We start from the raw sequence: 27,804 nt of genomic DNA, 5'->3' as shown, positions 1-27,804 counted from the left end.
CCGCCCCCACCCCCAGGCCGATGCTGACGAAAGGGCTTTGCATTGGAAGAAAAGGGGCACAGTCCCTTGGAGGGTATGCAAAGCTCATTTCTTCCAGCACAGATACTAGCTGAGGGTTCTTCGTGGAGGGTCAGGGATCGGGGCTCAGCACGAGTTTTCTGAGAAGGGTGTCTCTGTGCCCTGGCCGAGTATTGCTGGAACAAATGAGAACCGGGTCCATCAGCAGCAAGTTGCGCTACTTAGAGTGGGCTACGTGGGTGAGTGAAGTCTGGTTTACCCCCTATTCCCGTGGTGGCGAACCTTTGGCACTCCAGATGTTATGGACTACAATTCCCATCAGCCCCTGCCAGCATGGCCAATTGACCATGCTGGCAGGGGCTGATGGGAATTGTAGTCCATATCATCTGGAGTGCCAAAGGTTCGCCACCACGGCCATAGAGCGAATTCTCCTCCACAAATCTGTCCAAGCCCCTTTTAAAGCTATCCAGGTTAGTGCCCGTCAACGCCTCCTGTGGCAGCATATTCCAAACACCAATTGCGCGTGGTGTGAAAAAATGTTTCTTTTTATTAGTCCTAATTCTTCCCCCTTTCATGCATGTGTTGATTTCATTAGTGACAGGAAAGAGATCTCAGCATATATGCCCCGTATCTAAAGTTTCCTAATCCAACCCTGACACTGTAGTGGACAGAGGTGCCTTTGGCCAAATCAGAGCTTCCTGCTCATAACTGAGGCCTCTGTGTTCACCGCATGAGCAAGAAAACATGCTGTGTGTCATGGAAGAATCCTTGATGAAAGAGTCTTCCATTTCTTTGCTCCGGGCAGAGCTGGGCCAGCATCACCTGACTCCCCCGAGGAGCCCCGAGCTGGCCGGCGTCTGTCGGCGGGAGTGTAAGGAAAACAAAGAGCCGTCGCCCAAGGTGAAGCGCAAGCGCAGCCTGAAGATCAGCAGCGTCACCATGGAACCGGCGCACTGGCAGAACGACGCGCGCCAGATCATCACCAGCGCCAGCGACTTGGAAAACATGAATGAGTTTCTCTTGAAAAAGGTACCGCGAGAGGCTGATGAAGGGCCCGGCGTTTATCCCCCTACACATGAATAACTGGATGGAGGGCAGGTCGATCAATTGATATTAATCACAATATCAATATCAATTAATCACAGTCACGATATTAATCACAATGCCATGTTTCCCCGAAAATAAGCCCTACCCCGAAAATAAGCCCTATCATGATTTTTCAGGATTTTGGGAGGAGGTTTACAATATAATCCCTACTCCAAAATAAGGCCTACCGGTAGTTACAGATCAGGATGGTGTGATCCAGTAGGGTGGTCCCTGCCAATGAGGATGCGGCTTGCATCACACATGACGGGGAAGCAACAGGGTTGCCGAGAGCCCGCCTTAATGAATTGTGAAGGTACCGTATTTCTCCTAAAATAAGCCCTACCCCAAAAATAAGCCCTAAGGCATCTTTTGGTGCAAAAATTAATATAAGACCGTATCTTATTTTTGGGGAACCACAGTAAGTGGGACCTTCAGGAAAGAGTCCGTGTGACTATGAACACCGGTTCCCGGGGCAACAGTGGGGGGATGCTGTTTCTTTCTTTGTTTACTTCATTTATACCAGGGGTAGGGAACCGGCGGCTCTCCAGATGTTCAGGAACTACAATTCCCATCAGCCTCTGTCAGCATGGCCAATTGGCCATGCAGGAAGGGGCTGATGGGAATTGTAGTTCCTGAACATCTGGAGAGCCGCAGGTTCCCTACCCCTGATTTATACACTCTCTTTCTCCGCAGCAGGGACCCAAAGCACCTCACATCATCTTCCCCTCCTCCACTTTATCCTGGCTAGAACAACTCACTTCAGGAGGCTGAGGATGTTTTGCTGGTTGCTCAGCAAGCTTCCATAGCAGAGTTGGGTTTCACCCAAGTCTCCCCCCGTTCGACACTCTAGCCAGAATACCACACTGGCTCTCTCGCAGTTGCTTCATGCCCTGCTTCCCAGAAGTCTCTGGGTGTTCCCTGTTGACGACAGGAAGTTAGACGAGAGAAACAGTTTAGTCTCATGCAACAGGGATGTTCCTCCAAATAAGGCAGTGTTACCTATATAATGGGAGTTTTGCTAATAGTCGGGTGGGAAAGAGCTGAAGGGACCTTTATACTACAGAGACTTGGGGGAGGGAGGATAGTGCGTCTCTGCACTTTCCATATAGAAGAAGAGGGAGTTTGGATTTGTACCCCACCTTTCTCTCCTGTAAGGAGACTGACGGTGGCTGACAAGCTCCTTTCCCTTCCTCTCCCCACAACAGACACCCTGTGAGGTAGGTGGGGCTGAGAGAGTTCTGAAGAACTGTGACTAGCCCAAGGTCACCCAGCAGGAATGTAGGAGTGCAGAAACACATCTGGTTCACCAGATAAGCCTCCGCCACTCAGGTGGAGGAGTGGGGAATCAAACCCGGTTCTCCAGATTAGAGTCCACCTGCACTTAACCAGTACATCATGTTGGTTGGTGTGTGTGTGTGTGTGTGTGTGAGTGAGAGAGAGAGGGAGGGAGGGAGAGGGGGGGCAGGTGTACTCCACTCTAACAGTTTTCCTAAATGCCCCTCTTTCTCCCATGTAAGTGAGCAACTGCCATTCATTCCTATGCATGAAAGGAGATAGTTGCACTGTAGCCCCACCTCTTCCTGAGGGCCTGAACTTGCTGCCTTCCTCTGGTGACTCCAATATCTGGGGAGGGATGGTAAGTTTAGCCATTCCTTAGCTATGCTCCAGAGGGTGTTTCTTGACAACCTCTAGTGTGTAGTCGATTACTGGGAACAATTTCAGGTGATCTCTTTGGGTCAGGACCCAGTTTAGCCCCTGGTCCCCCCTACCCCTTCTTTCATTTGAGACATACTGAAACCTAACCCTCCATGACAGTTGATGTTTCTGTGCTTTGCAGATGAATGACCTGGATACCGAGGACTGCAAGAAAGACACTCTGGTGGACGTTGTGTTCAAAAAGGCCTTGAAAGAGTTCCGGCAAAATATCTTCAGCTTCTACTCTTCAGCTTTGGCTGTAAGTTTAAGAGGCAGCTGCATTTGAAGTGGGAGTCTGCCCAGCACTCCAACACATGCCAACTGGGTGACCTTGGGCTAGTCACAGTTCTTCGTAGCTCTCTCAGCCCCACCCACCTCACAGGGTGTTTGCTGGGGGTGGGGGGAAGGGAAAGGAGATTGTAAGCCCCTTTGAGTCTCCTTACAGGAGAGAAAGGTGTGGTATAAATCCAAATTACTCCTCCTTCTCCTCCTCTTCCTCCTCTTCTTCTTCTTCTTCTTCATGCTTGAAAGTACTGTTTGAAGAACAGGTAGTAACGGGTGAGCTCCTCATACTAACTACAATACATAAACGCATTGCATCAACCACTTTTATATATGTGCATCACAAACAACAATAAAGTGCATAAATGGTGAAATTCAGTGCAAAACACAACAAACTGTGCAATTCTTACAACAATACAAATTATGATGGTTTCAATTGCAGCATTCACTTATCACCCCTTTGTCCCTTTGAGGATTATGGATACGAAGTTGCGTGACAATTAAAGATAGAAGAGGACATTACTGAGACGTGCTAAAGGCGTGATAAGTGAATGCTGCAATTGAAACCATCATAATTTGTATTGTTGTAAGAAACCACAGTTATTATTATTTTACACTGAACATGCCCCATTGATGCCCGTTATGACTCTTTGTGATGCACCTGCATAAAAGCGATTGTTCTAACATTGTGTGTGTAGTTAGTATGAGGGGTTGAGCCCCTCAAACCTCAACAATACTACGGAGCCGAGAAATAGAAATAAGAAGTCGCTGCGCAAATATCCTTAATCTGCACAATTTAAATTTACATTAGGATTTCTTAACCCAGGTGGCCGTTTGCTCTGCCGCATGCACAGTTGTCCCCTCGCCTTCCCCTTCCCGGTGGTCAAAATTCTAACTGCAAGCATCAGAGGAAATATTCAGAACTTTTTTTCCCTCCCGCCGTGGTGTTTAGATGGGCGACGGAAAGAGCATCCGCTACAAAGACCTCCATGCCTTGTTTGAGCAGATCTTGGAGAAAACGATGAGGCTCGAGCAAAGGGACTGGAGCGAGTCCCCTGTCCGGGTCTGGGTCAACACCTTCAAGGTGTTTTTGGATGAATACATGACGGAATACATGCCTCTGGATTACACGGCCTCCAAGGTAAACTGAGCTGCCGCAGCCTTGAGTCACGACCTCGCATCTCGCTGGAATTAGGGCTGGGTTCTTCTCCTGCTTCAAAGGATCTCTCTGTTGCAATTTTCCTGCTTTTTTGAAGCCTTGTTTTGAAAGATGTGCGGGAGTTTGCTTCCGCCCACGTCCTTGCCCTACTTATTTCTTCACATAATCTCTGGTTGGTATGCTAAATAACCAGTGCCTCTGGAAAAGTCTGGCTTCAAAATTCACACACCAAAGCCCATAGAATAGAGACTAAAATATACTGCTGGAATCTCGTAGAGCAGTGGTGGTGAACCTATGGCACGGGTGCCAGAGGTGGCACTCAGAGCCCTCTCTGTGGGCATGCGCAAACAGAGTGCCCCCCCCCCCCCCCACATCTAAGCTGGCCTAGGCCGCTGGGCTCGATTATTAGCATTAAACCTAAGACCTAGTTTTGGAGAAGCAGTGTAGGTAACCCTGTTAAGTGCTGTTAAACCCCACTGATTTTCATGCCAAGAACTAAAGCGCGATCCTTTACCTGGGAGTAAGCTCGGTTGCTGACAATGGGGCTTGCTTCTGAGTAAACACTCCTAGGGTCATGATTCACCCGTTGGAAGAGTTGCATGGTTGCTTCAAAGCAAAGCCACTGACTACCACCAAGCTTACTCCTGCGTAACGCATGCCTCGGAGCCAACCGTTTTTTTCTAAACTAAAACCTCAGTATTCAGGTTAAATTGCCGTGTTGGCACTTTGCGATAAATAAGAGGGTTTGGGGTTGCAATTTGGGCACTCGGTCTCGAAAAGGTTCGCCATCACTGTCGTAGAGTCAGTCCAGTATAACACAGACGCTTGCAGGCTTCTCAGTTTAGAAAAGGCACAGGAGTGAAGCGATACCCCGCATGATTTCTTTACATGCCCCAGTCGTGTGCCCCTGTTTGGTGACTATCCCTCTGGAAGAGGTTGAAATCTCTTAAAAGCGTGGAAAGGGGTGTGTGGGGGAGCAGCAGGGAGGGGAGATTCATAGCATCAGAACCGAGCGCACATTTTTCTTCCGTTTCTGGTCCCTTGGTTGTAGATTTACTGAGCTGTAGCTGCTCATGAATCACTCCAAAGGAAGGAAAGCATTTGGTGGGGAAAAACAATGTGGTTTTTTCCCCTCATCTCACTCCCATGACATGTCAGTGCGGCAGTAAAAACATCAGTCTCCACAAGGCTCAGGTATGTTCTTCCATGAGTGCTTAAGTCAGATGTGATGAACAAAGTAATATGTTGAAATGAGCTGGGTAACCTGTTCACAGGTATCTGGAAAACAGTGTTGCTGATAGTAATCCAATCCAATCCAAAAACCTTTATTAGGCATAAACCAGAAGTACCATACATTCCAAGTACAAAAATAGGATCATTGTTATATATCCGTGGTGGCGAACCTTTGGCACTCCAGATGTTATGGACTACAATTCCCATCAGCCCCAATTGGCCATGCTGGCAGGGGCTGATGGGAATTGTAGTCCATAACATCTGGAGTGCCAAAGGTTCGCCACCACGGATATATATCATGTAGAACATGGATTAAAAATGTAGCAAATGCTTCAGAAATTTCTACATTAGGGCTGTTCAATAGCTTAGACGTTTTTAGTTTGTCTGAGAGAAACATAAATTCTAGAGGTAGTAAAGCTCCCAGATGGGTTCTAATATCATTATACCTCAAACAGTAAAGCAGGATTTGAGGGATTGAGTCCATAGCGTTGGGACAGTACCGACAACAACGCTCACTTTGTGGGATGTTAAGGAAACGACCTTGAAGATGGACAGAGGGGAATGAGTTGCACCTTGCTCTTATCATGACCCATCTGCACTTATAATTAACAAGCTGTTCTAAATATACAGCAGGGCTAGATTTCGGGGGGGTGATCCCAAAGTATAGAGGGGAACAGGAGCTTTGTGCAGCAGGAGAGATTGGTATTCCTGGTCGTACAGTCTGATCTTTAGATGATGGTAAATTTCCATGACGGTAAGCATATGAAGAGACTCCCATGAGAAACCCAAGGAGAAGATTTTTTTCCCAATATGGAGCCACCACTTCGAAAGCCACCACTTCTCTCATTTCTAGCAAAGATAAACTTTTTGGATCTGTGCAGAAGCATAGACGCAGCCATGCTGGTAGTAAAGAACAGAAACAATTCTGTAGGGGATGAACTGACAGTTTTAACACTCAAGGTCCTTGGAGGACCGGTGCTGCACTACGCAAAGACAGGTAGTTCACAACATTTAAATCACAGTATATTGGCCAGGACTCTGTAACCTGACTTCTGGGTTGGAACAGGGTCACTTTTGTACAGCTGGGAATATGCCAGTAGGTATTATAAAATGGCTGTAACCCCATTGCCATGTGGGATGGGGGGGACTTTAAAAGGGGCTTGGACAGATTTATGGAGGAGAAGTCGATTTATGGCTACCAATCTTGATCCTCTTTGATCTGAGATTGCAAATGCCTTAACAGTCCAGGTGCTCGGGAGCAACAGCCGCAGAAGGCCATTGCTTTCACATCCCGCATGTGAGCTCCCAATGGAACCTGGTGGGCCACTGCGAGTAGCAGAGAGCTAGACTAGATGGACTCTGGTCTGATCCAGCTGGCTTGTTCTTATGTTCTTCTTATGTTCTTATGACTAATAAGGATGGCCAAATAAGCACAATTGTCCTCCTGAAAGATGGTCCCTGGCACCCACAAAGCAAAACTGAGCCAGGGTTGCTGTATTGGAGCTGCAGGATGGGGCAGTTTTCCTTCAGACATGAAGGAACATTGTAGAGGAAAGGGAAAGAGGCCTTGGCTGTTCATCTCCAAGCTTCCATAGATTGGAGCAGTATAGCTGTTTGCATTGGCCACGGTACCAGGATCCTGGTCTCCGCTTAGCTGCCTATGAACCAGCGAAACCTACATTTTAACAAATGCCCGCGTGCCCGAAGGCTTGAAGTGGTATGAGAGAAGAACGTCTCAGACCCTGGAAGGGCTATTAGCAAAGCTATCTTGTGCTTTCTATCAAAGGCTTTAATTGTGCAGGGAATCATATGAGTTGGCAGAATGAATGTAGCAGACGGGGCATCCGAGTTCAGGAGGTTCTAATATTTCATGCAGTCCCTTATTTTCTTCTAGATGACCAAGACGGAAAGGAAGAAGAGACGGAAGAAGGAAGCGGATGTCGTAAGTGGAAATGCTTCTCTTTGAATGAAGTTGGCTGTACATTAGTCTGAGTGGGAAGGGTTAACAGCGTTGGAAGGACAAGTTTGCCGAAGGGAATTCTTAGCTGCATCTGCAGCCTACAATTGTTCATAAAGTAGACTTTGCTGTGATTTGGTGCTTATCATATCAGTTCCATTTTACGGTTAAGATTAATTGTATCCAGCCAATATTGCTTCTCCTAATTTCCCTCAACCGTAGCTGGGCCAATAGACTTGGGAGTTTTTTAGCAGGATGTAAGCTGTGTCCTATTGTTGGGACAACTGGAATGTCACAAGGAAATATGTTTATAGCATTTGTAGACTGAGCCCTTTGATCTAATGCTGGTATGCCACCTAGTGAAACAACTTAGCTCTGCAGACCAATGACAGATGTTTGCATATATAACAGGGGTCTGCAACCTGCGGCTCTCCAGATGTTCATGGACTACAAATCCCATCAGCCCTTGCCAGCATGGCATATTGGCCATGCTGGCAGGGGCTGATGGGAATTGTAGTCCATGAACATCTGGAGAGCCGCAGGTTGCAGACCCCTGGCATATAACATGGCATGAACTTTTGGAGCAACCTTACGTGTTTTCTTCCTGTATATTTACCCTTGTAGCCGTATGCGTTCACAATCCAATTCAGTCCAATCAACCCATTTAACAGAGCTCGGAGCACTATTTTTCACTAATACGGCTGTTCTCGATTGTGCAGGTATTGTATGTTAACACGATAGCCTATTTCCTCGTTCAATCATGCACTCTGAATTAGGTGGCTTTCCCAGAGGACTATAGCCTCATGCAAATCATCCTGGATGGTGGAATCCGCCACTTCCCCATCCTTGAGTGAGCTGTCTCCCCATCATTTGCCATCTTGTCAATGTTCATGCTCCGCACAGCCAAGAAAACACTTCTGGCATTCCACCCATAGAATGAAACCGGCAGCTGCCGGAAGTAGCTCCATGTCGCTTGCGACACACTCATAGGTGGAGGTACGCCTTTCCAGGCCACTGACGGCAGTGGACATAGAAGGGTACCATCTGCTTAGGGTTCCTCGGGAGCAGAAAAGTAAACGCTCAGAAGTCTCCGTTTCCTGCTGTCACCGAATGTCAAAACTCCTCTTCTTTTTTGGTAGGTGGAAGAACACAACGGCCACATTTTTAAGGCGACTCAGTACAGCATCCCCACCTACTGCGAGTTCTGCTCCTCCCTGATATGGATAATGGACAGGGCTTCTGTTTGCAAATGTAAGCACGGATTGTTATTTGGGGATACACATTTGAAGAAGAGGAGGAGTTTGGATTTATATCCCCCCCCCCCTTTCTCTCCTGTAAGGAGACTCAAAGAGGCTTACAATCCTCGCCCTTCCTCCCTCACAACAAACACCCTGTGGGGCTGAGTGACCTCCGAAAAGCTGTGGCTAGCCCAAGGTCACCCAGCTGGCCGTGTATGGGAGTGCACAGGCTAATCTGAATTCCCCAGATAAGCCTCCACAGCTCAGGCGGCAGGGCAGGGAATCAAACCCGGTTCCTCCTGATTAGAATGCACCTGCTGTTAACCACTATGCCACTGCTGCTCTCTAAACACAGAGAGTTTTTCTGTGCAGGCAGTAGATGAAGCACTGTGCTAAATGATTCACAAAGCGACTTGGATAAATTAGTAAGAACTATGATCTATATTTATTTATTTATGAAGCTGATTATACCGCCCACCCCGGAAGGGCTCTGGGCGGTGTACGGAAAATGAAATGCCATTAAAAAGCATATAATTACAATCTATTAATTAAAACCAAAACAATTAAGTGCGACGTCATAACAAGACTACTCTGTTTAGCGTGCCGAAGCTGGGATCCTAATTTGTAAATCCTGGATCCATGTCATGTTAGCGCTTATGCCGTGGATCCGGCCTGTTTGTGATTTCTGATTGGTTCTGCGTCCCTAATCCTGTCGTATTATTTGCTGACTGTCCCATCCTGTCGGTTGCATTGACTCGCTCAATGGAATCTGCCTTGAATCCTCCCCTTGAATTGGGCCCAGAAGCAAATTGGAAGCCAGTGCAAACGAGAGCCACGACCCTCTCCAGACAGCATCCCTGCTGCCGTGTTCTAGACCAGCTGTAGAAGCGTGTCGTTCCTCCCTGAGTGGCGTATCTCTTCCCTGGGATCCACCCTGTCCTTGTCTGAACATTTAAAGCAGTGTTTCCCAACCTTTTCGAGGTCAGGGTACCCTTGACCTCACTCTTCATATCTCACGGTACCCCTGCCGCCACCCTCCACCTTCCCCTCCCATTGCCCCTGCTTGCCACGCACCCCACCTTCCCCTCCCAGGGTGAAGGGAAGCACTGGGGGTGGTGGTGGGCAGGCCCTGCCCCATGGGCCAGCTCCATGTCCTTGCTGGCGCCGGTGGGAGACACCACACAAATGGGGGGGGGGCAGTAGTGTTGCCGCGGTACCCCTAGGACATGCTCACGGCACCCCAGGGTACCACGGATCCCTGGTTGAGAATGGCTGATTTAAAGCATCCAGGTGTGGGTATGGGAAACTGCCGTTGGGACAGACCATTCGTCAAGCCACGACGCATCAGAGTCCGAGTCTGTGACTACTAAGTATTTCTTTTCCGTTGTTGCAGTGTGCAAGTATGCATGCCACCGAAAGTGCTGCCTGAAAACAACAGCCAAGTGCCCCAAAAAGGTACGGTGTCTTCATCTCAGCCTCCGGTGCTTTAAAAACGCCCTAGCGAGGGACTCTTTTTACGGGATTCTTAAGGGACTTCCTCTTCAGCTGTCTTGTCCTTCATCAGTACCGCTTCCCCCGGCCTCTTCGCCTCATTTCTTGGGACCAAACTAGAGGTGAACGTTTTTTTGGCAGGGAGGGTCTAGGTCCGTGGTGGCGAACCTTTGGCACTCCAGATGTTATGGACTACAATCCCCATCAGCCCCTGCCAGCATGGTCAATTGGCCATGCTGGCAGGGGCTGATGGGAATTGTAGTCCATAACATCTGGAGTGCCAAAGGTTTGCCACCACTGGTCTAAGTTGCCCAGAGCCTGCTGACTTTCTCTGCAGACACACAGCAGCTGCAGGGAACGTCATTTTAAAAATCAGAAGGAGAAGAGGAAGAGTGTGGATTTATACGCCATCTTTCTGTCCTGTAAGGAAGCTTACGAGCTCCTTTCCCTTCCTCTCCCCACAACAGACACCTTGTGAGGTAGGTGGGGCTGAGAGAGTTCCGAAGAACCGGGACTAGCCCAAGGTCACCCAGCAGGAATGTAGGAGTGCGGCTCACCAGATAAGTCTCTGCTACTCAGGTGGAGGAGAGGGGAATCAAACCCGGTTCTCCAGATTAGAATCCACCTTCTCTTAACCGCTACACTACGCTGGAGTCCCTTTTAGCTTAGAGTGGCTCCTGCCCCCTTCCACTGTTTTCAGAGGAGGGCATGTCCTACTGCAGCACGGTTTAGGAGGAAGCTGAGAGGCATAGAATTGGCCACCTGGTTTCCTGAATTCCCATTCACTTTAATCTTCCCAGTCCCAAGAGTCTCTTGTTGTTTTGTTCCTCTCACCATTCATCAGGAAAGCAGGCCAAAATGTGAGGAAATAAACCAAGTTGCTGACCAGCCTCTCAACTCTTTTATCTTTGTTTTTTCTCGTGTTTAGTTCACTCAGCCAGTAGCTGGTGTGACTCTGGGTAATGTATTAGGATGTAGCATGAGCAAAATTTGATTGTCATTTGAGAGACTTGCAAAGAGTAATTTGTGAAAGGAGGTCCATGTCCCCCCTCTCAGCCAGTGGTTTCTTCTCTGTGCGGCCTGAAAAAATACATTTGGTTGTATTTTCTTCAAAGCCATTTCATGTCACCCCATTCCTGACTGGCTCCCTTAAAATGCATGAGCTGTGGTGTGAATAAATCAGATTTTGGCAGCTTCTAATAACCTATAGGCTCGGTGTCAAACTCAGGCCCTCCAGATGTTCATGGACTACGATTCCCAGCAGCCCCTGGTAGCATGGCCAATTGGCCCCGCTGGCATGGGCAGATGGGAATCGTAGTCCATGAACACCTGGAGGGCCTGAGTATGACACCTGTGCATCGGTCTTACCCAATTAGGATGGTGTTTATTTGAAACTGCTGGGGGAGGGGGGGAGTGTAGCCATATTGCACCCCTGTGTGTTTGTTGGACAAATGAGTGGGGTCTTATGGCTCTGTGCCACCTGGTATCCAAAAAAAGAGCAGCACCATGTTGATCCAGCTGATTCACTGGATCTGAATTGAGTGGCCTTGCCATCAGGTATTCTAACAAGTGAGCAGCGAAGATATTCTGTCCAAGCAAAATCTGAGAATTTGTACCCCTAGACCAGGGGTCTGCAACCTGTGGCTCTCCAGATGTTCATGGACTACAATTCCCATCAGCCAATTGGCCATGCTGGCAGGGGCTAATGGGAATTGTAGTCCACAAACATCTGGAGAGCCACAGGTTGCAGACCCCTGCCCTAGACAGAATGTAAATTTGGTGTCTTAATGGCAGTGGTGGAAAGCGCTGACTTACAGCAACTCCCTACAGCATAGGCATCAAACTCGCAGCCCTCCAGATGTTATGGACTACGGGATGATGGGAACTGTAGTCCATAAAATCTGGAGGGCCGCAAGTTTGACACCTGTGCCCTACGGCTTAAAAGCAAGAGACGCTCAGAGGTGGTTTGCCTGCCTCTTGCTTAGCAACCCCGCACTTCCCTAGTGGTCTCCATCCAAAGATTAATCGGGGCTGATCTTTCTTACCTTCCAAGATCCAATGAGACTGGGCTAGCCAGGTCTCCCTCCCCACCAGGTGAGGGCAATTATCTTAACACCGCCAACCTTTTAGAAGGCACCCCTGTGTCAAAAAAACCATGCGATCTACAGACGTCTCAGTTGCTTCTTTGGAAATTAATAAAGAATCAGTTTTGCCCTTTTCTCGCGACAGCCTTCTGGCTTTACACCCATCGTTTGCAGCTGTGGATATTGCCAGCCGTAACGAAAAAGCTCTTTACAAGGTTATAACAGCAGAAACCAGACCCTTCTAGCTCTGTTTGCTTAACAGAAGGGCCTGTACGTTCTGGATCGTTGCTTGTGCCGTTTTCTTCTGGCGTTCCCCTGCATGAAGAGTCTGATCCGGTGTGGGAACCTTCGTCGTGTTCTCTTCCCTTTTATTTTCACGTTCTAAACGGTGATGTGGAATGAGAAAGCTCAACGGTTGGAAGATTCTGGCCTTGGGCCCTCTTTCTCATTCGTTCCTCAGATTGGGGGACCCTTTTGCACTCCATGTGTTCCAAATCTGGCTCTGGAACGTTGTCAGTTTTCCCAATAAAAACCTGTTTTTCAAGCGAATTGTCAGATGTCGGGTTTCCAAAGTGGCTCTGCACAAAAAAATGTATGCCCAGATTCTCCAATTGATTTTCTTGGCTGAGTCCTGTTCGTTGTTTATTCTTGAGCTACTTTGTTCACTTCCTCCCTGGGTGTTTCACCCATTCCCCCCAGAGGCCTTGAAGTTAAAGAAGAAGAGTTGGGTTTATATCCCCCCTGTCTCTCCTGTAAGGGGCTTACAAACATCTTTCCCTCCCCCCCACCCCAAACAAACACCCTGTGCGGTGGATGGGGCTGAGAGAGCTCCGAAGAACTGGGACTAGCCCAAGGTCACCCGGCTGGCGTGTGTTGGAGTGCACAAGCTAATCTGGTTCGCCAGATAAGCCTCCACAGCTCAAGGGGCAGAGCAGGGAATCAAACCCGGTTCTCCAGATTAGAGTGCACCTTCTCTTAACCACGACACCAAGCAACAAACTTGAGGCAAAGGGTAGAGTGAGAGAGGACCATTGGTTGGGACTCTGACCCAACCCTTAGCCCTGAGTTGGGAGTCTTTGGCATCGACTGGGTGCCATAGCAGTGCCTCACAGTGAGGGAAACCACATGAACATTACAAGGGCAACCTGGGACAGATGAGATTGAATGACCAAAGGAAGAGCCCTTCCTTGGTATTTTTATAACCTCGTCTCGGTGTGAAATTTTGCAGGAGTTCTCAATCAAGGGCCTCCCCAGTTCTAACATGTGCTGCCAGGATTCGATCCCACCACATTCCCCGGTTCACTGAACTGTGAGCAGCGTTTGCTTGGAGGCCCCTCCCAGGAAACTGATCCCCTCTCCTCTACCCCCCTCCAGTATGATCCGGAGCTTTCTTCGCGGCAGTTTGGGGTGGAGCTCTCTTGCCTGACGAGCGAAGAGCAGACAGTGCCTTTGGTGTTCGAGAAGCTCACCAGCTACATAGAGATGCACGCGCTCTACACAGAGGGCATTTACGGGACATCCGGATCGACCAATAAGATCAAAGAACTGCGGCAGGGGCTCGACACAGGTGAGGAGGGCTGGCGAGGTGCTTTTTGGAGAAGAGGGAACTTTGCTTGGGTCTGTCGGGGATCATTTGCCAGTCATTTCCCATGTCCTGTGCCATGCTGGAGTTTTGCGGCCAGGGCGATTCCCAGTCCGTTGCTCCCCTTCTAATGAGAAGGTTGCATCATGCATTACAAGAAAGACCGTCAGCCGGTATCATGGTGGCAGCATTGATCAGGTTCCTGATAGGCTCTGACCAGAAGCATAGCAGGACAAAATGGTGCCCCCCACGCCCATGTGGTAACTACGCACCCCCACCCCATCCCCCCACACGCCCCCAGCCCTGTGGCAACTATGCCCCCGCACCCACTTACCAGAAGTGTGGGGGACGATTTTCTGCCCCTCCATGTGACTCGCCGGAGAATGCCTGAGGCATTTGTCCCTGAATGTCCCTGTTTTAGCTACGCGACAGGCTCTGACTGTCCCCGCAAACAAGTTCTGGATGACGCCATTTGGGCTGTGCATAAGTATAAGCATTTTATTGTCATTGTGCACGCACAACGAAATTTACAGCAGCATTCTTCGATGCACACAATTTCAGACTCATACCCCATCCTCACTTTCCCCTTCCTCCACCCATCCCTACCCAGCCCCAAACACACCAACATGAAGCCGCAGAGTTTAGCATAGCCACAGCTCTAGAGTAGAAGCTGTCTCTAAGCCTCTTTGTCCTAGTTTTGATAGACCTGTATCGTGCTTTTTGCCTCCGTGTACAATCCAGCGTTCACCGAGGCCGAAATGTTGCTTTGCCTCTTGACGCGTGTGCTCTACCTGCCTCTTTCTGTTAACCAGATCTGGAGAGCGTGAACCTGGACGACTACAACATTCACGTCATCGCCAGCGTGTTCAAACAGTGGCTCCGAGATCTGCCTAACCCGCTCATGACCTTTGAACTCTACGAAGAGTTTCTGCGGGCAATGGGTAAGGCAACCGATCACCCGAGGGGGGGGGGGTTCGTGACAAAACTGCACGTGAGGTTTTGGGAGGTCAGGTGTTCGCTGTTAAAGGGCGTCCAGCCTCCTTTTTTGTAGTGTGAACAGACCCAATCCCTGGACCATAGGTGTCAAACTCGCAGCCCTCCAGATGTTATGGACTACAGTTCCCATCATCCCCTGCCAGCATCATGACACCTGTGCCCTAGACTAAGAAGTGTTCACAACTTTGGCAGGACACCAAAAGTAGGATCCTGATTACATTTTCTGCTAATGGAAAGGCTGCAGTAATTCCCACCCATTCCCTGTTTTTGCTGCATATGCCCAATTTACCCCATCCCCCATACTGTTCCTGAGGGCCTACTGCTCCCCCACCCCAGGGTTAGTATTTGGGGGTTTAGTGGGCTCCAGCTGGAGAGAAGGCAGAAATGTTCCGTTCTACTAGCAGGAGGGCCTTCCGTGAATGGAAAATCTAACCCAAAGAGCAGATTTAACGTATCCAAACTGTATTGTCTACAGTAATGCCCTTTGTGCACAATTGTCTGGCTACTTGGAATGTCCAGATATCCCATAATATGGTGGGATGAGAGGGATGAGACACCCAGGAACAGTGGTGGGATCCAAAAATTTTAGTAACAGGTTCCCATGGTGGTGGGATTCAAACTGTAAATTAAGCCAGTGGGACTGGAAGCGAGGAGACGCGATGGGGGAACGATAGGGCATTCCGGGGGCAGGGGCATTCCTAGGTGGGGCTGTAAAAGGGCGCGGCAGCTGCGTATTCAGTCCTTGAGCGGAGGAAGCGAATGCGAAGCAGGCGCAGGCCATACGCCGCACGCCAGTGCACCTCCTGCTAGACTGCTTCAAGTTCTGCGCGCTACTGCTGAGAGGAGGGGCGTAACTAAGGCAAAAATCATGTGGCAGAATCACCAATTAGTAACCCCCTCTCGGCACACACAAATAATTAGTAACCTACTCTCGGGAACCTGTGAGAACCTGCTGGATCCCACCTCTGCCCAGGAAAAAAAGCAGGATCCAGATGATTTTAAATGGATCCTTGTGAATTGATTCGATTTTTGCACTGGAATGAAATGAAACCACCATGAAACGATAGAACATGTTTTAATCTACAGGTGGCTTGCAAAACAATCACGCATCCGGCTCTGTGAGGACGCGAGAGTAACGAAACTTGCTTGAAAAACATGCATCCTCCTTGAATTTTAAGCTTAGTCATCCCAAAAAGTGCCCCCCTCCCTTTTATTCCTCCGACTTGGAGTTCCTTTGCCATCTAGGGGACCCACTTTCCTGTTTTGTCTCCCCCCTCTCTCTGGGAGGGTTTTAATTGGGGTTTATCACTGATGCCATCTTTGTTAATTACTGCTGTGTTTTAAACTAACTTAATCTAATTTTAATGAGGTTTTGTTTGTATATGTTGTATGAGGAAATTATGTTGTGCACCGCCCAGAGCCCTCCGGGGGTAAGGCGGTATACAAAACCCATAAATGAATGAAATGAATGAATGAAATGAATATATTGTACCAGCGTTTTGTCATTTTATGCCAACTTCTTCCCTGGCATTACAGACGCAAGTCCAGAGGTTGTGTTTATAACTAATAATCCCTAAACTGGCTTTGGAGATCACTCTTGTGCCCCACTGTGACCTGGAAAATCATCCAAAATCCTCTAGGTCAGGAATCTGCAACCTGCGACTCTCCAGATGTTCATGGACTACAAATCTCATCAGCTCCTGCCAGCATGGCCAATTGGCCATGCTGGTAGGGGCTGATGGGAATTGTAGTCCATGAACATCTGGAGAGCCGCAGGTTGCAGACCCCTGCTCTAGGTGACCAGACCCTTCATGCTCCATATTAGGATTCCAAGGAACTGAAGAGGCTTTCCAGTTGCAAACAGCCCCCTTCCTTTGGGGACTTGCCAGAGCCTGGGCCACTCTGAGGGTTCTTGTGAAGGTTCTTCGTACTTTCATTCGGAGGGGTGGGAGAAAGCTGGTAGAAGGTGCAGGGGTGTGTGTGATGTCTTCATGTGTTTGATTGGATCTTGATGTTCTCATTTGAATAAAAAAAGAAGCCATGTGTATCTTTAAAACTGTGTTGTTTTTCCTGAGCCGTAACTTAACAGTATAATGAATCAATGTGGTCTCCGCAGGCTTGCAGGAGAGGAAAGAGGCCATCCACGGGGTGTACTCGGTCATCGATCAGCTCTCTCGCACCCATCTCCATACTTTGGAACGCCTGGTCTTCCACCTTGTCAGGTACCAGTAGCTGATAACAAAGGGCAAGACCTCCCCAATTTTCCTTCTCCCAGTTACTGCCACCTAACACAGCAAGTAGTGCCAGCATGGTGTAGTGCAGCGGTTCTCAACCTGGGGGTCACGACCCCTTTGGGGGTCGAACGACCCTTTCACAGGGGTCGCCTAAGACTCTCTGCATCAGTATTTTCCATCTGTAAAATGGATAAATGTTAGGGTTGGGGGTCACCACAACATGAGGAACTGTATTAAAGGGTCGCGGCATTAGGAAGGTTGAAAACCACTGTTATAGTGGCTAAGAGCAGGTGGATTCTAATCTGGAGAACCGGGTTTGATTCCCCACTCCTCCACCTGAACGGCGGAGGCTTATCTGGTGAACCAGATGCGTTTCCGCACTCCTTCATTCCTGCTGGGTGGCCTTGGGCTAGTCACAGCCCTCTCCTAACTCTCTCAACCCCACCTCCCTCCCAAGGTGTCTGAGAGGAAGGGAAAGGAGCTTGTAAGCCGCCTCGAGTCTCCTTACAGGAGAGAAAGGTGGCATGTAAATCCAGACACCTCTTCTTCTATAGTTGTTACTTTTTGCCCAGCTTCCAAAGCCGGCTTACCTATAGAGCCGTGGTGGCGAACCTTTGGCACTCCAGATGTTATGGACTACAATTCCCATCAGCCCCAATTGGCCGTGCTGGCAGGGGCTGATGGGAGTTGTAGTCCATAACATCTGGAGTGCCAAAGGTTCGCCACCACGGCTATAGAGGGTCCCCGCTTGATGTCCTCATGAACACAGTGTCAAGCAGTCAGTATTGCAGACTTGTGTGGGCACCAACATGAATGCTGCAGCATCCGTATGATTGCTGAGCGAGGCGGCGACTTCCCAAGAAACAGATGCCATCCGGAATACGCCAAGCCCCAGCTTGCATAATGAACCCTTGAGTTTCGTTCATCAGGGTGCACGCTTGCCGCTCCAGCCCTAGATTTCCTTGCTAGGAGAAAAGAAGTCCCTGTTTCCCCAGCATCATTCTACTGAGAGCCACTATTTCTATTGAATTATCCAGAAGAAAAGCAGCTGCAGATATTTAAGCTGTGTCTTTGTTGTCAGCTGTTGATCTGTGGCGTAGTGGCTAAGAGCAGTGGCTAAGAGCAGGTGCACTCTGATCTGGAGGAACTGGGTTTGATTCCCCGCTCTGCCGCTTGAGCTGTGGAGGCTGATCTGGGGAATTCAGATTAGCCTGTGCACTCCCACACATGCCAGCTGAGTGACCTTGGGCTAGTCACAGCTTTCCGGATCTCTCTCACCTCACAGGGTGTTTATTGTGAGGGGGGGAAGGGCAAGGAGATTATAAGCCCCATTGAGTCTCCTACAGGAGAGAAAGGGGGGATATAAATCCAACTCTTCTTCTTCTGTGTCGGGTGAACCGAATACAGTGAAGAAACTGCTGCTGTGTTTCTGATGCCGTTTAGGATCGCTCTGCAGGAGGAGACTAACCGCATGTCAGCGAACGCCCTGGCCATTGTCTTTGCTCCCTGCATACTCCGTTGTCCCGACACCACGGACCCTCTCCAGAGTGCTCAAGATGTCAGTAAAACAATCAGGTAAAAACGCAGCATGGTGTATTTGGAATACGTTGGCCGAGGGGAAAAGAGTGTTTCTCCCTAGGAATAACAAAAAAATAGTCTTGCTTTCCCCTGCTTTAGAGAGGAATTAGTGCCTTTCGGCAGCCAGGATTATCATAGAATCACAGAGTTGGAAGAGACCCCAAGGGCCATCAAGTCCAACCCCCTGCAATGCAGGAACACACAGTCAAAGCACTCCCGACAGATGGCAATCCAGCCTCTCTTCAAAACCTCCAAAGAAGGAGACTCCACCACACTCCAAGGTAGTGCATTCCACTATCGAACAGCCCTTACTGTCAGGAAGTTTTCCTTGATGTTTAGGTGGAATCTCTTTTCCTTCCCCTTGAACCCATGACTCCTGGTCTGAGTCTCTGGAGCAGCAGAAAACAAGCTTGCTCCCTCACCAACATGGCATCCCTTCAAATGTCTAAACATGGCTATCATGTCACCTCTTCACCTTCTCTTCACCAAACTAAACATCCCCAGCTCCTTAAGTCTCCCTCGCAGGGCATGGATTCCAGACCTTTGACCATTTGGTTGCCCTCCTCTGGACCCGTTCCAGTTTGCCAATGTCCTTCTTGAATTGCGGTGCCCAGAACTGTACACAATATTCCAGGTGAGGTCTAACCAGTGCAGAATAAAATACTGTAAACACGCTGTTGCCATCATGTGCATATTCTGCTGATGTCCTCACAAGAGGGGTGACCACGGGTGTTTGGAAGCGGAGATTAGATTTTCTGAAGCACAGGCTGTTCAGGTTGACTGACTCTTCCAGTTTCCCACTCACGACTTTCAGAAATAGATCTCTTGTCATGTACATCAGGGGTGTCCAACTCTGGCCCTTCAGATGTTCATGGACTACAATTCCCATTAGCCCCTGCCGGCATAGCCAGTTGGCAGGGGCTGATGGGAATCGTAGTCCATGAACGTCTGGAGGGCCAGAGTTGAACCCCCCCCTAATGTAGATGCTACAGTCAGTTCCAAGTCCCTTCAGAGCATCAGTTTTAACGTACTTATTTTTTTTCCCAGCTGCGTAGAGTTGGTTGTTGTCGAGCAGATGAACAAGTACCGCGCTCGCCTCAAGGACATCAGCAGCCTGGAGTTTGCGGAGAACAAAGCCAAGAGCCGGCTGTCGTTGATCCGCAGGTCTATGGTAAGGGATGAGATGGGACCGTGACCCCCTTCTCCCCACCCCCACCACAACGCCCCAGATCAGCCGGAAATGTTTGCAGAGATTCCGTGCCTTCCCCCTGCGACACGACTTGACGCAGCTTCCCTCGCCGAGAGAAGATCTGAAGAAAGATGTGGCTGTGCGGCGTGTGTTTGTTTCTGTAGTGTATTTCTTTGACACTGACTCCCTTTGAACTTGAGACTAACGCATGTTGGGTGATTATTTTGGGACTCGGGTAGCCAGCCATCAGTCCTTCTCTCTCCTTTCCTTTCCATTCTCCTTAACCTTCTCCCCATTCAGCCTCCCCTAAACCTTAACCCATCTCAACTTTCTACTCACTGTCTGGTCCCGCACAGGAACTGTTGGCCCTGTTCTAAGTATTAGACTTGCGAACAAAGCAAAACCTGTTGAAACTGTGAGCAACATCTGGTAGGCCTAGAACAGTGGTGGCGAACCTTTGGCACTCCAGATGTTATGGACTACAATTCCCATCAGCCCCTGCCAATTGGTCATGCTGGCAGGGGCTGATGGGAATTGTAGTCCATAACATCTGGAGTGCCAAAGGTTCGCCACCATGGGCCTAGAAGAAGAAGAAGAGGAGGAGGAGGAGGAGAAGGAGGATTTATATCCCCCCTTTCTCTCCTGTAAGGAGTCTCAAAGGGTCTTGCAATCTCCTTTCCCTTCCCCACCCCCCAACAAACACCCTGTGAGGTGGGTGGGGCTGAGAGAGCTCCGAAGAACTGTGACTAGCCCAAGGTCACCCAGCTGGCCTGTGTTGGAGTGCACAGGCTAATCTGGTTCCCCAGATAAGCCTCCACAGCTTAAGTGGCAGAGCGGGGAATCAAACCCGGTTCTCCAGATCAGAGTGAACCTGCTCTTAGCCACCACTCCACGCTGGCTCTCATTGCCACTTCAGAGGCAGTCCTTTCGGGGTTCCCTTCTCAGGGTGTCCTTCATGACCTGGGCCTGGCTTTGCTTGCATGCAAAACTGACCTTCTCTCCGTGTTAATCTCACAGCACTGCCAGCTGGACACTGCTAAGCATAACATTGCCCTATCTCCCACTTGCCTGTGCAATGGGAGGAGCTGGGTCGCAGCTGCCGGGCATCCCACGGTCACGCCAGGCCTGCCTTTTTGCTCCTGAAAATCGCCTCGCTGCCTTTTCCGGGGTGTGCGTGAGAAGTTTGCACGCTCTTAGCCCGGCTGCTGTGTTTCCAGAGTTGAAACGACCCGGTTTGGTGTGTGCGCGTTTTCTTCCCCCTTCCAGTGCTGGTGATCGAAACGCGCAGCGGGCTGTGCAGTGCGCTACATTTGGCTTACATAGCGAAGGCCCAGAGAGGGCCGGTTGGTCCCATAGAGGGCGACCCAGATTCCATGCTGCTGGGAACGGGCAGCAGGCTTTCTGGACCCTCGGCAGCCCTGCTTCAGCCGCAGCTAGCGCTCACCCACCTCTTGCGTGCAGTGCAGCGGCTTGGCACTCAGCAGCGCTTCCTCGCAGATGCAGCCAAGGGGGTGGCTCCCATTGGCAAGCCCAGCAGCTCTTGGGAAGGGGCCGCCGGCACGCGCATTCTAACCTGCTCCTTTCCTTTTCCTGTCCTCTCTAATCCAGAAACCCGTACTAATTGCCGTTAGGTTTATGAGCATATTAACCCATGAAGTTCGATCCGGTATATCCATGGAATTGCGTTGCATAGCTGACCTTGCAATGCTGTTAACTGCGGCAAATGCATACTAGTGCTGCTGCATGCTCCATGCCCACAGCCGACACTTCATACGTGTGTGTGTGTGTGTGTGTGTGTGCGTGTGTGTGTGTTTTCCTTACATTTTTTTCTGTTTCTTGGAGTCGAATAGCATCAGGTAGGAAGTTCACATAAGACCATTTTTCCAAAGCACTTAATGGCAGGAGGAGTTAGAGCAGGAGTGTCTGGTTTGCAGTGGGCCACTGTTTTCGCCTTCCTACAGTTTGGGAGGGTACGAGAAGTGATAAGCTTCAGAACTTGGCAGCGGTTTCTCAACACATGTGGGTGTTAAGAAATGCAGACCCCTTTGGGGGTCGAACGACTCTTTCACAGGGGTCGCCTAAGACTCTCTGCATCAGTGTTCTGATGAGGAACTGTATTAAAGGGTCGCGGCATTAGGAAGGTTGGGGTTAGGGTTAGGGTTAGGGTTGAGAACCACTGCTCTAGAGGAATAGAAAATGCTAATCTTTCGCTAGGTTCGGTTCTACCTTTCCCCAGGAGCAACTGGACAGTTTGGAAGAAGGTAGAGCACCTGGACAAGTCCAGAGAGCTGAAGGAGATTCAGAGCAAGATTGTTGATTTGGAAACTTACATTCCTGCTTTGGGACTTGACACACACGTGGCGGGGGGGGGGGGGGCTGATTCTTACACCCTCTTTTGTCTACTGACCACTTTGCCTTGCCTGTGCCAAGGGGAGGGAGGAAGATGCTGTCTCCCGGAGCTGTTGATCCCATAGCAGCTAAAGCTGAACGGAGGCCATTTATAAGGTCTGGTGGCCATCTCTGTAGCAGAGGGTTGAACTCTGCCGGCATTTACAGCAAGATTTTGGCCAGCGTCCTTCAAAAGCCTCATGTTGGAGCTTTATCTTCTAATGCCTCATGACCAGAGGCATTTAACCTCTAATGCCTCATCACCAGACCCTTTATCTTCTAATGCAGGTGTCTGCAACCTGCAGCTCTCCAGATGTTCATGGACTACAAATCCCATCAGCCCCTGCCAGCATGGCCAATTGGCCATTCTGGAAGGGGCTGATGGGAGTATAGCCCATTGAGCCCTCTGGAAAGACTGTTAAGGCTGAATTCGGCTATTCTAATATCCTCATAACCAGAAGAGATGCCGGAGCTTCTGCCGCCTGAGCCGAACTTCTGCTTGGGCTTTTCACTTTCTCTGCTCCAGGGGTAACTGTGGGGTTCCACGTTGGGTTCCTTAGTGGTTCCAGTTTCTGACACTGCCTCTGCTTTTGGGCCACCTGGGCTTCCAGCCCAGCAATCTCAGTTGGCAATGTGTCCCCTGATGGCCGCTGGGAGTCAGGGGACCCAAGCCATCCAAGGTTTCACTTTTCGTGGCATCGACCATGTGATCTGTGTCCTTGTCTTCTGAGACTTCTGATGAGAACTCATCGGGCCAAACCCAACACCTTCCTTTTTCTTTTCTCTCTCTTTCTTCCGCTGCTCTGGGATCATAAAACCCCCACATTGGAAGAGCTTTCTTCTCCCTCTGTCCCGTCGCTTATATGTTGAAAAGCTCCCCAAATCCCAGCATACCTTGAATGTTTAAAACAGAACCAGAGGGAAGATCTGCAGCTCAGTGTTCGAGTGCATACATCTCTAGTATGGGTCGCTTCTCACTGGGAGAACCAAAGTGGACTGGCCGGAGGTCTCTTAAGAGGGATGTATGACTTCACCATCCTCATTTCATGGCAGAGAAGAGTCAGGAAACTCTTCTAGCGCATGTCGCTTTAAATGTTTGTCTCTGCTTTCCGTGTGAAAGCATCGTCCGTGGGAGCCGGGACTTCCTGGATCACTGGTGCAATATCCCTTGCCAGTGTATTCAAAGGACAGTTTCCCATTGCTGTGCATGAGAGCACTGCCCTGTGCGCAACTTATAAGTTCCTTTTGAGAGCACGGATAAGGAGGGCAGTCATACTTCCGAAGGCAGCTTTCCCTGTTAGTCTCACGTTTGCTTACCAGAGGCATCAAGGATTGAAATATGCTGTCCGCTAATCTTCGACCTGCAAGAGTGGATGTTTATGGCACTGTAGGAACAGCAAGTTGAGATTGAGGGCCTTTGAATCCAGAGACTTTGCACCTGTATTAGTTTTGCCATTAGTGCCCCTATTTTAATGAGGGTTGATAAAAAAGTATCGGCCGGAAGCGTTCCGCACTTTGCGGTAAGTACCAGGTTAGACGGATTCCAGTTCGCTGAGAATTTTTAACTCGGTTGAAGCCATTGTTGTTCCCCGCGCATAGACTGATCCCAGCTCAGAGGGCGGAATCAAATGCCTGTATACTTGCCCGCTCGTTCCGATTGGCTGCTGTTCTACGGCCATGTTCCGTCTATCCCCACACACGTTATAAAAAAAAAGCTGCCACAGGAATGGAGGGGGGCCGAAGGTGGCGTTTTGATTAATGTAATGCGCGCATGCCGAAACACTCAGCTGTGATTGGCTGAATGGGGGACTCCTGGCACCCAGAGATTCAGCGCTTTACTGGAATGTCGAGCTGAGTTGGCGTGGTTCCCTAGAAAAAGTAGTAGTTCCCAACTGGAGTCGGAAACTTGACCGTTACGGTAAAGGCTGGTTTAAGGCAAAACCCGCGTCGAGTCCCAGTGGATTTTGTGGTGGAGCGCACTGAATCGAACGCAGCTCGAACTTAGGTCGATAACGCAAGTGCAGAATCGACCAATTGACTGCCCTTTGCCACCTAGTTTACATAAATCACTTTTTCAGATAAAAGGAGGATGTGTTTTGACATCCACAGTGCAGCAAAGAGCCCATACAGGAGTCTGCAACCTGCTACTCTTCAGATATTCATGGACTACAATTCCCATCAGCCAATTGGCCATGCTGGCAGGGGCTGATGGGATTTGTAGTCTATGAACATCTGGAGAGCCGCAGGTTGCAGACCCCTGCCATAGATTATCCTGGTGTTTGTGCTTCCTGTCCACTCTGTGTCTCTCTGCCAGTCATCTGCGGACACTCTTTGTCGCCCATCACATTAATTAAGCCCGCGTCTCTGGGGAAACCAAGTTCTCATTCCGAGCCAAGGAGAGTAGGGTAAGAGCAGCTGGTCCCCTAACTCACGGCTTCATTGGTACTTCCAGGGCAAAGGCGGCTACGGCGAGAACCCCACTTAGAGCTCAAAGTCGCCCGGCCTCGGTCGCGGCTCCCCTCTGTAATCAAATAGGATGCCCCGAAGAGGCCCTATGGTAACTGGCGAGGAGGAGGCCTTGGAGGTGGATGTCACGGAACAGCAGCAGGTGGCCATGCAGCAGGAGGAGAGGGTGCTGACCGAGCAGATCGAGAGCCTGCAGAAAGAAAAGTGAGTCCGGGGGGCAGAGAAGAGGGGGCTCGAGCCACTCCCGTTCGGGAAAGCCAGAGGGGTGGTGCGGATTTAGTGAGATCCCCATTCAAATCCCCTCTGAGCTGTAAAATTCATTGGGTGACCTTGGGTGACCTCCCGTGCCCTTGGGTGACCTCCCGTGCCCTTGGCCTAAGCTTTGCTTATATGGCAGCTGATGAGATAAGAGATAAACTTTAATGTCATTGTGCACGCACAAAGAAAATACAAACATCCCCCGATGCACATTTCTGCAATCCTCACACCCCATCTTCTACAATCCCCCTTCCAACCATTCCTACACAGCCAATGCCTGTCAACGTGACATCATGGAGTTCAGCGTAGCCACAGCTCTCGAAGCTGTCTCTGAGCCTAGGTGTCCTTGTTTTTATGATCCTATATCGTCTGCCAGATGGTAATATTTTTTAAAAAGTACCTATGCAGGGTGAGACGGGTCTTTCAGAACATTCCGAACTTTCTTTAAGCAGCGGGAATTACAGAGTTCTTCCAAAGAGGGGAGAGGGCAGCCAATAATACTCTGGGCAGTAGTGATCGCCCTGTGGAGTGCCTTCCTATCTACCACCGTGCAACTGGCAAACCATGCACAGATGCAGTATGTCAAGACACTCTCCATGGCACAGCGGTAGAAGGTCACCAGCAGTTCTTCATTCAGTTGTTATTTTCTTAAAAGTTGTAAGAATATGTTGGGTGGGAGAACAGTGAACACTAGTCCGAAGTTCCTTGGAAGAGATGCAGAATAACCATGTGAAGGAAAATACAAGTTAGAGATACACAATCGGGGATCCACATTAAGGCTGCGAGGGGCTGTCTGTTTCCTTTAGGGATGTGCAATTGTCATCTGCTGAAAACGGAGCCTTCTCAGAAGTGGCTCCCGGTTTGTAGAATACTGCCACTCCTCACCTAGAAGTCCATATGGGTCCTTCCCGAGCCTCCTTTCATGTGAGATAAAACGTTTTAGTTGTTAATGGCATTAAGAGGTTAATCTAACTTATTTTTTGGATTGGGAATTTTATATGTATTAAGAATCTTATGAACTTAGCTTCAACTATATTACTCTGTAGTAGTAGGACTTACAGATGCACGGTAGGTAATAGTGAACTTTGACTCTTGGGAGCTTATGCCCTGGAAAATGTTATGGGCAGAGGTGGGATCCAACAGGTTCTCACAGGTTCCCGAGAGTAGGTTACTAATTATTTGTGTGTGCCGAGAGGGGGTTACTAATTGGTGATTTTGCCACGTGATTTTTGCCTTAGTTACGCCCCTCCTCTCAGCAGTAGCGCGCAGAACTTGAAGCAGTCTAGCAGGAGGTGCACCAGCGTGTGTGGCAGCCTGCGCCTGCGTGCATTCGTTTCCCGCCCAAGGACCGGTGCAGCGGCTGCATCCTTGCCACAGCCCTGCCCAGGAATGCCCCGCCCCGGAATGCCCGGCCACGCCCCCGTTGTGCCCCGCCCATCCCCATTGGCGCTACGCCACAGTTTGAATCCCACCACCATGGGAACCTGTTACTAAAATTTTTGGATCCCACCGCTGGTTATGGGTCTGTAAAGTGCAACCAGACTCAAATGTTGTTGGGCCTTGTGGAATGACTCCGAAAGTCAGTTGATAAATATTATTGATGTGTCTTGCTTTGCAGGAGTAGCCTGAATCTGGAGTCCCAGTGTGGAGTCCCAGTCTTTGACTGAGATGTTTCCATTTTCCTTTGTTAGAAAATGTTGCTGCCTGCGGTGTTGCCGTTGTTTTCCCGCAGATAGGCTATGACTTCCAGGCTTCCACTCAACGCTGCTGGCTTCCCTCCTTCTGTAACTCTAGGGTTTTTTTGTGTTTTTTCACCTCAGGGAGGAACTGACGTTCGAGATGTTGGCTCTGGAGCCACGTGCTTCCGACGATGAAACTCTGGAGTCCGAGGCTTCCATTGGCACAGCGGACAGCTCTGAGAACTTGAACTTTGAATCTGAGGGCACCGTCTCCGACAGATCAGGTGAGCAGATGCTTTGCTTTGGACAAAAAGCTGTGTTTTGATCGCTTTGGCTGGATTCTGGAATGAAGTCTTCTTCTGTCCCTTGCCCGCCACCAGGACTTCTGCTCACTCCTTCCTTCCTGCCCCCAACTCACACCCCTGTACTCGCCTTCCCCTTCCCACTCACAACCCCTCCCACCCCTCTCGCTCACAGCCACTTACATTCCCCTTTCTCAGTTGCAGAAAGAAGAGGGAGGGAGGGAGGGAGGGAGGGAGGGAGGGAGGGAGGGAGGGAGGGAGGGAGGGAGGGAGGAAGGAAGGAAGGAAGGAAGGAAGGAAGGAAGGAAGGAAGGAAGGAAGGAAGGAAGGAAGGAAGGAAGGAAGGAAGGAAGGAAGGAAGGAAGGAGTTTGGATTTATATCCCCCCTTTCTCTCCTGCAGGAGACTCAAAGGGGCTTACAATCTCCTTGCCCTTCCCCCCTCACAACAAACACCCTGTGAGGTGGGTGGGGCTGAGAGAGCTCTGAGAAGCTGTGACTAGCTCAAGGTCACCCAGCTGGCGTGTGTGGGAGTGTACAGGCTAATCTGAATTCCCCAGATAAGCCTCCACAGCTCAGGCGGCAGAGCCAGGAATCAAACCCGGTTCCTCCAGATTAGATACACGAGCTCTTAACCTCCTATGCCACTGCTGCTCCGGAAGGGAGGGAGGATTGTTTGTTTGTTTGTTTGATTGTTTGTTTACGGTTAACAACCAGTAATGCAATAATACATAAAAGGCCAAATTCCACATTTTTTACAAACAAAGAGGTAAATAGTTAAAATGTAAAATAGGACTTATTTTAACGTTCCTCTAAAACAGGGGTAGGGAACCTGCGGCTCTCCAGATGTTCAGGAACTACAATTCCCATCAGCCCCTGCCAGCATGGCCT

The 27,804-nt window shown here is 49.6% G+C and overlaps 1 protein-coding gene across 1 annotated transcript; it reads left to right on the top strand.

Annotated features, from left to right (window-relative positions):
- Positions 1-762: 762 nt before the first annotated feature.
- On the top strand, positions 763-26,897 carry LOC125425611 (unconventional myosin-IXa-like; the record flags this gene model as incomplete). The annotated part of the gene is made up of 15 exons (XM_048483184.1): positions 763-1,047; positions 2,942-3,058; positions 4,034-4,222; positions 7,368-7,415; positions 8,570-8,681; positions 10,062-10,123; positions 13,618-13,810; positions 14,638-14,766; positions 16,938-17,043; positions 18,499-18,630; positions 19,681-19,804; positions 21,431-21,488; positions 24,663-24,711; positions 24,746-24,880; positions 26,755-26,897. Coding segments are annotated over exons 1-15 (1,882 nt in total), but the record flags the coding sequence as incomplete, so codon positions are not given.
- Positions 26,898-27,804: the final 907 nt, after the last annotated feature.

The sequence above is a fragment of the Sphaerodactylus townsendi genome, unplaced genomic scaffold (assembly GCF_021028975.2).
Source record: "Sphaerodactylus townsendi isolate TG3544 unplaced genomic scaffold, MPM_Stown_v2.3 scaffold_95, whole genome shotgun sequence".
In the NCBI taxonomy this organism is placed as follows: Eukaryota; Metazoa; Chordata; class Lepidosauria; order Squamata; family Sphaerodactylidae; genus Sphaerodactylus; species Sphaerodactylus townsendi.
This window is presented reverse-complemented; position numbering and strand designations above follow the sequence as displayed.